Source organism: Bidens hawaiensis, unplaced genomic scaffold (assembly GCF_021521415.1).
Source record: "Bidens hawaiensis isolate Kalapana, Puna unplaced genomic scaffold, B.hawaiensis_p1.1 tig00002273_1, whole genome shotgun sequence".
NCBI classification, from domain to species: Eukaryota; Viridiplantae; Streptophyta; class Magnoliopsida; order Asterales; family Asteraceae; genus Bidens; species Bidens hawaiensis.
The window spans coordinates 1,882,040-1,894,438 of NW_027491121.1; the positions used below are offsets into that span (position 1 = coordinate 1,882,040).

The 12,399-nt window shown below is 33.1% G+C and overlaps 1 protein-coding gene across 1 annotated transcript; it reads left to right on the top strand.

Moving 5' to 3' along the window:
- Positions 1 to 3,203: 3,203 nt before the first annotated feature.
- On the top strand, positions 3,204 to 7,148 carry LOC143614390 (putative methyltransferase PMT3). Its single transcript, XM_077087844.1, has 7 exons — positions 3,204 to 3,641; positions 3,726 to 3,890; positions 4,811 to 4,993; positions 5,068 to 5,662; positions 5,776 to 5,888; positions 5,971 to 6,191; positions 6,689 to 7,148. The coding sequence occupies exons 1-7, from the start codon at positions 3,384 to 3,386 to the stop codon at positions 7,005 to 7,007; spliced, it is 1,854 nt and encodes a 617-aa protein (XP_076943959.1). The 5' UTR covers positions 3,204 to 3,383; the 3' UTR covers positions 7,008 to 7,148.
- The last annotated feature ends 5,251 nt before the right edge of the window (positions 7,149 to 12,399 follow it).

Genomic DNA, 12,399 nt, shown 5'->3' on the forward strand with positions numbered 1-12,399 from the left:
TTAAACCCTAAGGTTTGGAATTTTGGCATTTTTGGTCCTTTGACTTTGGAAAGTTTGACATTTTGAACTCGAAATTTTCGTAATGTTACATTTTTTAAACGGGTTATAACATCTCATTAAATTAAAAACTAATCTCACCAAATATTTGATATAAAAATCCTAAAAAGTATGGATATACTAAAAATTAATATATGCTTTATTTAAAATATATATATATATATATATATATCATTTATAATTAAAAAACCAATTTTATAGTAAAAAAAATAAACGGGTCTTGGGTCTCATCAAATTCATATAACTTTTAAACTGGGTTATAATATCTCATTTATTTTCGAAACAATTTATCATCAAATCATAAGTAAATTATTAAGTTTCATACAAAAAAAAAGTTAAAAAAATAAATAAATATTAGAAACAAATAATATAAAACAACCATGTAAATAAACAAAACATTTAAAAAGCTCTATGGTTGTTTCTTACATTTACTCAAGCCACCATATTGTTTTATTTGTAAATGAAAACTTCTCATGCATTTTACCCGAATTCACGGTATAGGTCTCACCATACCCAGATAACCTTAAACGGGTTATAACATCTCACTATTCTAAAAATAAATCTCACAAAGTATTTGATATGCAAATCCTATAAAATAGGGATATACCAAATATTAATATTCAATTTTTTAAGAAACATATATTATTTATAATAAGAAACAATTTTATAGTAAAAAAATAAGAGGGTCATGGGTCTCACCAAACTCATAGTTTATAAACAGGTTATAACATGTCAGTTATCTGTGATACTTTTTCATCATCAAACCCTAACTATATTATTAATTTTTTTATAATAAATAAAATTAAAATGCAAAAAAATATGAATATTAAACACGAAAAGGAAACACAACCCCCGTAATACGGGGATAAAAACTAGTATATAATATTTATATAAAAAAAAAGGAAAATAATAAATAACAATATATAAAGTAAAAAAAGATCTAGTTAACGTAGGAAAAAAAATTAAAAAGGTATGCGATGACTTGGGTGAAACTAAAAATATACTTTAAATTTATTTAAACCATTTATCATTTATGACTTCATGTATTATTTGAAAAAGAACAAATAAATTAGAAAAGGATAAGAAGTGCAGATAACGAAAAACTAGGTATTAAAATATCAATTTTATACTATTTCTCTCCCACAATATCCACTTCTCCCCGTTCCCATTGCCGCTGCGGCTCCAGAATGCCGGAATTTTTCCGGCAATATTTCTTCTTCTTTGCTTTATATTTTCTCCATCTTTTTTCTCGGTATTTTACAGGGGTCGGTGTCAAAATTTACATGGGTCGATCAGGATTATTTTGTATATATAACACTAATTCTTTTTTTCTCACAGGGGTCGGCCGACCCCGTGGTCAAGCTATAGGTCCGCCCATATCCTAACTAGAGGATGCGTCAATGAGAAGCTACACTTATAGGGTTGAGGAAAACCAGGCTCACAATCAATTAACGATTTTCATAACAGTAACAAATTGACTCATATGTAGCTCCAGTCCATTAGTCATTCCAGCCCAATAGTGAGATCCATATCATGTAATATCACCTCAATAATTAAACACATAAGATATTATTAGGAAGATTATAGGTAAAACAACTAATACTAAGTTTAACATTAAGACACTAATAACTTATGCAATGTTAGTCACTAATGACAACATGTGGTTCGAATTCGAAATAATGTAGTTAGCACCACATCTGATTCTAGATTATCGGACTTGTATAGTATACCCACTTTCTAGGTTACAAGATCAAACCCGCACCATAACCAAGCCCACCGGTCAAAGCTCGCTATATTTAAGTCAAAGTTCATTCCCAGTCTCCTAAATAAAAGCGGGCATATACACATCTTAATGGAGAACCTTCCATCTCCTCACCGGATGAGTCCTACGCAGCGAGTCATCAAAGCTAGTTGCACGATACTTTGCTTCAACTACAATCTTCTACCTCAAAAACTAGATCCACATAACAACCAAAAACCCAAAGCCTAAACAAACAAAAACCCTAACTTTCTCAAACACTCATCAACCAATAAAACTTAATGGATGTTTTTGTCAAAACAACCAAACTTGAGTTTCTTTTTAATCGAAAGCCACATGGGCAGGTGTAAATCCAATTCACCCTTGAAAGAGAAACCCACTTGCCAACCGACACCCTACCCGTGTTTTTTTAACTAACAAGTAGGACCCAACCAACACAAAAAAAGTAACAGCCAGGGACTCAAACTGTACCAACTCCATAACCCAGGGACCCAAAACCACCTAAATTTTATAAAAATAATAATAAAAATATAAAACACCGCGTGAAAACACTCAGATCTACCCCTACACTCTGTTTATAGACCCAACATATTGCCACTCATTATCCACAGCTTAGATCTCTTATTATTATTATTATTATTATTATTCATTCTTTCACTCTTACGGAAGTAAGTTCAATTTCTCTGTTTTTGTTCGGTAATTTGTTAGATCTGATTCGGAATTGCAGTTTTATTACTTTGATGTTTTGTTAGGTTTTTGTTTATGATGTGATCTAATGTTATATTGGCGGTAAATATGACTGTGATTGAATTGTTTGATTAATTTAATCCTAGCGTTAGCATTGTATTTGTGATACCTATTGTTAATTGTTAAAATCCGTAATTTGGATTGTAGTTTGAAGAAATGCGAATTAGAAATGAAGTGCTGAATGTTGTTTTTTAATTATTTTGTGAATTTATTAGTGAATGTGTGGATCACTATGTGTTTAATATAATTTAATGTTGAGAATATGTAGTGAATTTGTTGAGTAATTGTGGAATCTGTTATTTTTTTTAACGACATTTTACCTTTCTGTGATTGTGATGTTATAATTTGGTTACTTTTGAACTGTAAATGTGATAATGTAATTATAGTTAGTTATTAATTAGATCTTCAAGTTATGATTCTTATTAATTAATAACATGATTAATAATGATCTTGTTTGACAACTCAAGTTAATTTAAGCGGATCTCGGATAAAGTGAACATCATATCATATTTTTGATTTTATGGTTTCAGTTTCGCAGTTTCATACGAACCTTAATAAGTTCACTAACTAACGGGTTGCGTACGATACTGATACGTTTTCTTTTTGTCTAATAGGTTGATCGGACAACGAATCTGGTAGCTGGAATACTGTATTATCTTTTATTATAAAGGAGTCGGGTATCCATGAAATTAAGCGTATCTTGGATAAAAAAAATACTAAATTGTCTATTAAGAAAACAATGCAATTGTTTTTGTGATAAAGTAATTGCATTTTAAGTCAAACTGATTAACGTTGTGGTGTATCAAACATAACGTTAATTATGAGAGGAAGAACAGACGGATCTAAGAAGCGTTTGCTTACTACTTTGGTTCTTGCAGGAGCTGCGCTTGTTTTTCTTTATTTGTTTTTCGGTTCTCAAAGTGAAGGTGAGTCAGCTATAGAGTATGGTAGCCGGTCGCTAAGGAAGCTTGGGTCGTCTTACTTAGGTGGCGATGAAGAATCTGATCTTGGAAACAAGCAAGATGATTTTAAGTTTGGGGTCGATGATGAAGATGGTATTGTACCAAAAAGCTTTCCCGTAAGTTATTTAACAATAAGTTTGGATCATTTTGCATTTCTTTAGTAATTTTGTATTTTGATCCTTTGTCTTTCTTTCTTGCAGGTTTGTGATGATCGATACTCTGAATTGATACCCTGTCTTGACCGACACCTTATCTACCAGATGAGATTGAAGTTGGATTTGTCATTAATGGAGCACTATGAAAGACATTGCCCTTTGCCCGAAAGGCGTTTCAACTGTTTGATTCCTCCCCCATCAGGGTACAAGGTGTGGTTTTAATCAACTAGAAGTTGAAAATGGACGGGTTGGGTCTGGGTGAGTTGGGTACTGGGTCATACATGTGGCTTGTGTAGGCCTGTAAACGAACCAAATGAACACGATCGGAGCATGTTCTTGTTCGTTTGTTTAACTTTAACCGAACAGATGATCGAACACGAACAGTTGAATGAATGAGGTTTCTTGTTTGTGTCCGTTCGTTAAAAAATTAACCTGTTCGTTAAGGTTTTCTTCGTTAACAGTATAAACTAATGAGACATAACTGAACATAAATAAACAAACAAAACATGAGCTAAAACCCATTAAAAGTAAACGTGGACAACAATTTGCGGGGTTTAAAAAGTTATTATAAATAGACTAAATTGAAATAGGCCTAAAAAATTTTAATGATTATTTCAACAAACGTAAACGAATGAACTTTAACAAACATAAACTAACGAACACAAAGGAAGGTAAATGAACAAACACAAAAGAATTTAAATGAACGAACGAGACAGGTGTTTCATGTCCGTTGTTTAAACTTAATGAACAGTTTTTGTTTTGTTCATGTTCGTTCATTTATTAAATAAACAAACTTCTCACTGAACTGTTCATGAACAGTTCATTGAATGTTCGGTCCGTTTACAGTCCTAGCTTATAGTACCTGGTTGACGTTTTTGTACATTTTTGTTTAAATCCTTTGTTATAAGTAGTGTGTCGATGTTCACAGAAACCATATTGTTTTTTTGTAGTAATCTAAGCTTTTGAATAAAATGAGATATGAGGTTTTGCACACCAAAATTTATTTTTGAATAACTTTTGACCCGGTTTGGCTTGTTTACTTCTTTTAAGCTAATTTTTGTTTTATTCATAAGTAAATGTTTGAGATTGCTCCCTTTATAGTCTAACAACATTGGAAAATTTTGATACAGGTCCCCATCAAGTGGCCAAAAAGCAGAGATGAAGTATGGAAAGCCAACATACCACATACTCATCTTGCACACGAGAAATCAGACCAAAACTGGATGGTTGTAAAAGGTGAAAAAATCATATTCCCAGGTGGAGGAACTCATTTCCACTATGGAGCTGATAAGTACATCAAATCAATTGCAAATGTAACTATTTTCCCACATCTAGTTTACCCTGCTTTATTCCATTTTCTAATTCTAACAAACAATCTAATCAATAGATGCTCAACTTCTCAAAAGACATCATGAACAATGAAGGAGACTTACGGACCGTACTTGATGTCGGTTGTGGTGTTGCAAGTTTTGGCGGTTACCTTCTATCATCCAACATCATTGCAATGTCATTAGCACCTAATGATGTGCATCAAAACCAAATTCAGTTTGCTTTAGAACGAGGCATTCCTGCATACCTTGGTGTTCTTGGAACAAAAAGACTTCCGTACCCGAGCAGATCCTTTGAACTTGCTCATTGTTCCCGTTGTAGAATCGATTGGCTTCAACGAGACGGAATTCTTTTACTTGAATTGGATCGGTTACTTAGACCAGGTGGTTACTTTGCCTACTCGTCTCCTGAAGCATATGCACAAGATGAAGAGGATCTTAGAATATGGAAGGAAATGAGCGCACTTGTTGAACGTATGTGCTGGAAAATAGCTGCAAAGAGAAACCAAACTGTTATTTGGGTCAAACCTTTGACTAATGATTGTTACTTGGAACGAGCTCCTGGTACTCAACCACCTCTTTGTCGGTCAGATGATGATCCCGATGCTGTTTATGGAGTAAACATGGAAGCTTGCATTACACCTTACTCTGACCGTAAGTAATCTTCATGTCAGTTGAGTTTGTAAAATGTTTCTTTTGACTTTCAAAAGTTAAACAAGGACTTATTAGTTAAAAAACTTAAAAATTTACATGCTTTTTTTCATCAGATGATCACACAACTAAAGGAAGCGGGTTGGCTCCATGGCCAGCTAGGCTAACTTCTCCACCTCCTCGTCTAGCTGACTTTGGCTATTCAAGTGACATGTTTGAAAAAGATACGGTAAAAATGATAATACATAATTCTTAATTATTATTTCAATTAAAATGTTTATCAATTCACAAATTCTTGCATAATTTTATAGGAGCTGTGGCGTAAGAGGGTTGAGAACTATTGGGACCTGTTGAGCCCAAAAATATCAGCGAATACCATAAGGAATGTGATGGATATGAAGGCAAATTTGGGTTCGTTTGGTGCTGCTTTGGGGAACAAAGATGTTTGGGTGATGAATGTTGTCCCTGAAGATGGACCCAATACATTGAAGCTTATTTATGATAGAGGCTTAATCGGCTCAATTCATAACTGGTATGTATTAATCCTATTTATCATTTCTGTCATATATTTACAAGCTCGTGGACCTTGCCTAAATTAGGCCCAACCTGAACTGTTCCCCAAAATGAAAATTAACTAGAGTTCGACAGGAGTTATCAAAACTGATTAACAGAAACTAAAATAACTGACAAGACCAAACCGAAATAACTGACCCAAAATAATAGCTGACGGGTCCTTTTTTTAATCAATTTAAAAACCGAAAGTTATAGTTGGGTTTTGGTTATATCTCGTTCCAAAACCAAACTGAACTCTGGAATTGAACCAAACCGAACTTGTTTGAATGTTTATTCTTGCATTTATTGCACAAGCTCATTTTGGGCCAGAAGTTTTAGGCCTAAATTCATTAATAAGTGTTAAATGCTTTTGACCAAAAGTTTTGGGCCCAGATTCGTTATTTTGGCCCAATTTTCTTTTAACACAAACATTTCAAGCCCAAATGTAAAACCATAAGTCGGGTGCATTTCTTTCAGGTGTGAAGCATACTCAACATACCCACGTACGTACGATCTTCTCCACGCGAGCAACGTGTTCTCAGACATAATCAAAAAGAAAGGTTGCAGCGGTGAAGATCTGTTAATCGAGATCGACCGTATTCTCAGGCCCACGGGCTTCCTAATCGTTCGGGACAAAAAGCCCGTTACTGATTTCGTGAAGAAATATTTACCCGCGATACATTGGGAAACGGTTGCGGTGGCGGATTCACCATCAGAATCAGATGGAGATGATGTTGTACTCATAGTCCAAAAGAAACTATGGCTCACAAGTGAAAGCTTAAGGGAAACAGATTAAGTTTTGAACCTAAAAGGCCACTACTCTGTTTTGTAGCATCAAATTGTGACTTTAGTTTCTACTTATGGTTTAGTTGATTTATTTGTTGTGATATACATTTGCATCTACAAACTCAATATTGTCTATTTTTGTTTGTATTTATTTAGCAGAGTTTGATTTAAATAATTAATCCAAATATGCATACGTTTTCATAAGTGTTTTTTTTATATGTATGGATATGTGACTGATAAGTGACAAATTGTTTATATGTTTTAGCTCAAATGTCATTAAGGAGATGATCTCTAAGAGCAATCACATCGCATTTGGTTGTGGTTATTCGATATGAAAATAGATGTGAGGTTGTTAAATAATGTTTCACCGGTCTTATTCGTGTAATGGAAACACTTGCATCTCTTGAAGATTTGCCGGATATGGATCGGATTTGGCCAAGGTTGAGGTCAGGTTATGATGGTGCAAGTACTGTCTAGTGAGCCAACAGGTTATGTATGTTGTTTTGCAAACAACATACTGATTTATGAAAGCTTTGTAAAACAATAGGTTGTTTGATGAACGTCGTCTGTTCATCTTGCAAATGACGAAACACGCTTTCACGTATGTCAAAACTAGGATTTAAACATTGGTACTAGAAGTGGTTTTAATCAAGAAGTTTCTCTTTCAAAGACTGAATACAAGTTGGAGTTCTCATTATAAAACATTTTCTCGGTTGGTTACTTTATATCAATCCGTTATGGAAGTGGTTGAATGTGTTGAAGAAATGGATTTCAATATTGTTAGCGTCAAACAAGCGAATGAACTTCAATCGGATATGAAAAAAAAATTATATTAGAGGGTTTTAGTTCATTTTATGAGGAAAGACATGTACTTCAAATGGTAAGCATGAAAATGAATATAAAAATGCAAAAAGGCCAAGACAAAAGACAAACATCATCAGTTTGATTGTTCCTACACAACTAAGAGTTTGGAAACCATTTTAACGAGGTAACATAGTTCTTATTTGTATATGTAGTTAAAGTCCTTGTGATAATGTGGGTTCAATATGTCAAAGATACTAAAATTTGCTGAGATGTATATGCACGCTCGCTTTTGATGAAGATGATAAAAGAAGACCAAAGATTGAACTCTTGACCTACATCTATACATACTATTAAAGCAAGATGCATTTTCCACTTGTCAAGCTTCTAGGGCCTCCACATCAATGCCACCTCAAGGCCATGTCACCTATTACCTTTCTTAATCAAGCCAACTCATCAACTAACCTATATTTAAACCATAACATTTCTTAATATTTACCCTAATCAACTTTTTCTCTCTTTCACCTATTAATAAATTCCGGCGAATATCATTCAAGATTTTTATCAATTTTCCGGTAAGTTTGTATTTTATAATAACTTATTATTTAGTTTTTCTGGTAACACCTTCCGGTTGTTTATCTATTTATTTCCGGCAACCTTATTATTTTTTCCGGTTATTGTTTCTTCTAAACTTTTTATGTTTATTCTCATTGTTAACTGATTTTTTTAAAATCAGTTTAAGTTGTAAATCATAAACGGGCATGAAGGTGATATTTGGACGTTTTACGTTTTTACGGCAAGTATTTCCGGTAAGACTCAATGTTAAATTTTTTCCGGCTATGTTTTATACCTATAACAATGGTTGTTTTACATTATTTCAGGTTATTTACCCGTTTAATTTGCTGAAGATTTCATTTTAGTTGGTTAATCAAAATCATATATTCCATTGTTACGTTTTTCCGGTAAGTATTTCCGGTAACATTTTTCGTATATCAATATTAATATTCTTTTTTATTATTTCAGTTAACATTTTCCGGTGAGTGTCACGGCTTATACAATCTTTTTTTTGGTAACATCTTTAAATTTCGTTTTTCCGTTAACACCTTTAAAATTTTCCTGTTATTAGGTATAAATAAAATAATCCATATTGTGCTAAAGGTCCTAGAAAATTGCTGATTTTGGGAGGCCTAATCAAAACCGTTGATTTAGATGACTTTTGTCATTGACTTGGTCAAGCACTCCAGTTGACTGCGCCTCAAAATACATTTTTTTGCCTTTCATGCTCATGTTACTATATCAATAATAACTTCAAAATTACTTTTTATTTATATTATTTTTATGTGATTTTCTTGTAATTATGAAATTCGTTTTAAGTTACCAAGTAGAGCTCATGTTTGAATTTCAAATATGGTAAAAAAGTCTTTTATTATTATGGTAAATTATAACTTTATCAATATGGTAAATTTTATATTATATATGGTTGAATATTTGAATGGGTAATACTTCAAAGAATTAAAATATTGTTGAAATTACATCATTTTAGAAAAGAGACCACTTAGTCAAATCTTATATAAAATGACTAAAATCTAAATTTAGTAAATAAGTAAATAGTTTGATAGCCATCAAAGTTTTTAATTAATTTATTGTTCAAGGTTGTATATAAAAATCAAAGATACATAGGAGATTTTCACTATTTCGTTTTTATGGTAAGTATAACGCCATTCAAATTTTTTGATTATAAATTATAACAATAATTTTAAATTTGTTCCCATAATTCTAATCTTTTGATTATAAATTATAACAATAATTTTACATTTGTTCACATAATTCAAATCTTTCATAATTTGTAATTTATTTTTTATTTGATATGAATAGTATTATTCGATTGTGTCATTTCAGGTTATTGTCCCAAACTTGATATAAGCTAATTTCATAGATTGAGCATTTGTTGATAAGATGTTTTTTTTAATGTTGATGCATATTTGTTTTAGTATTCATGTATTTATTTATTTTTCACAATTTATGTAATTTAATTAATTATTATATAATCAGGAAATGAAGTTTAATTGATTATTCTATAAGAAATTAAATTATCTATAATAATATAATCAATATTCTATCGGTGTTGGCCAAAGTCCAATCAAATCACTAATGTCAACGCAATTTAAAACATTATTATACTTTCCAATATTATCTTACTTTATATTTTTAAATTTATACACATTTAATATGGCAGTTTAGAAATCGATTTTCCCCATTCAAATTCCGATTCTCACCATTTATATTAAGTTTACAAAAATATGTTAAATAGTTTGACTTTCTCCAGTTATGCAAAAACCAAATTTTAATGAATTTTTTATGTTTGTATAGTATTTGGAAAGTATTATACAAAACCGAATTTGAATAAAAAAGATTTTACTTTTAATAAGCATTTCTAAATGTTTAAAGTTTTTGTGATTTTTAATGTTACTTTCAAATAAATTTATTAATATATTTAGTCCCATGTCAATATATATATATATATATATATATATATATATATATATATATATATCTAACTGAATATTAAAATCTCATACTCACCATTTATATGAGATTTACAAAAATATGTTATACAATTAGACTTTCACCATTTGTTAAAAAACCGAATTTGAATAAATTAACGTTTGACTCAATTTGACAATTTATATTAAATAGGTTTAAATAACATTTACGTGTTAAACTATATATATATATATATATATATATATATGTATATATATATATATATCTAACTGAATATCATAATCCGATTCTCACCATTTATATGAAATTTACAAAAATATGTTATCAGTTTTGTTGGGTGTGGATTTTTATCCTCGGAATTGAGCTTAACTTAAGGATGTTGACTCAAGCGGTTATTCTGAGGAAGGTACGTTGACTAATTCAATTGTCCTATATTATCTAACTGTTTTGCAGATAAGATCACGTGTTAAATATGTTTATGAGAACGTGGATTGCAACGAAATATAACTTGAACTTCGTCAACCGACAAATGTGGAAGCTAACGGCTTGTTGAAGACTTAGTCTAGGGTTTCCAGATTTTTCGGGATAACAGTTGTAATCTTTTGTTATATATTGAGCTGATAATATCAGTAGGTCACACACACTTTTCACGATCTAGCTTACTAGCAATTTCTGTAACACTTAGTATTCGATCACTTATCAGCTCCAACCTCTGTAATCATCCATTTTTGATATTAATAAGCTTGACGGTGATAGTTTTTACCGTTCGGGGGTTTTTTTTGCCGGAGATCATTATAATCAAGCGTGATTCGACCAAAAGTTAAGCTCATAATCTTTAACCGAAGAGATTCGACTAAAGATTACGTTGTAAACTCTTGACCGAAACGAAGATTATCATAATCAAGGGTTTTTTCCCTCGTAATCATATCCTCGTGTTCAATCTTTTTACTATTAAGCACCCCGCCTCACGCACTAATTTGATCAAAAGTTAGTTTGTTAATTTTTGACCGAAACAATTTGGCGCCCACCGTGGGGCAAACGGTGCTTTGATCATTATTCATTCTCAAACGAAACTCTACTCTCAATATCCACAACATGTCTTCACAGCCCAAGATTGTTTCATCTTCTGCCGCAGCATCAGAATCCTCAGCGAAACCTTCCATGCCTCCTCCTCCTTCTGTTGATGTTATCCCAAAGAAACCTGACAACATTCAAAAGAAAGCTTCTACTCCAGTATTTTCGGGATCGAGACCATCCCCCCAGGATCCCGTTATGGTATCTGATAATGAACTTTTGTCTATTTATAAACGATTACAGGAACAGATGGATCGCCAGAACAAGACCAACCAGATGCTTGTGAAGGAACTAGAAGATATCAGGAAAGCCAAGAAGCCGGCGGAAGAATTCACGCCATTAATCCCGAGATCTCTGGATTTCACTCCTCCAGGATCCTCAGGATTGGTGCGTCCGGAGTCAACCACGGCGTACAACCCTGGATCCTCGCTTTTCCAACACTCAGGGTCCACGGGATTGTACTCATCCGGATCCCAAGGATACTTGCATGCATCCATTGCTGGGCCGTTTCAACATGCAGGATCCTCATGATTGTCGCAGCAGGGAGGATCCTCAGGTCCTTATCAACAGGCGTTATCCTCAGGATTGGCGCAGCAGGGAGGATCCTCATGTCCTTATCAACAGGCGTTATCCTCAGAATTGGCGCAGCAGGGAGAATCTTCAGGTCCTTACCAGCGGGTGGTATCCTCAGGATTTCCACAGCATGCAGGATTTTCAGGAGTACCTCCATCAGGAATCTTCAATCCTCAGCAGCCATATGCTCAGACTCAGCAATTTGTAGGGTCCTCCGAGGTGCACCAGGGAGACTTCATCCCGATGCAGGCTAACACCTCGACCACTCCATTTGTCACTCCAGGAAATACTATGTTCAGGAATACCAGCTACAACACCCCAACCGTTCCTCAGAATATCAATCAGGGTAACACTTTCAATACAATTCCTTTTAATGCTAATCAGGGATTTTTACAGGATGCAGGCATAAGTACAAGTTTAGCCCGAGAGCTACAAAAGCTCAAGGACAT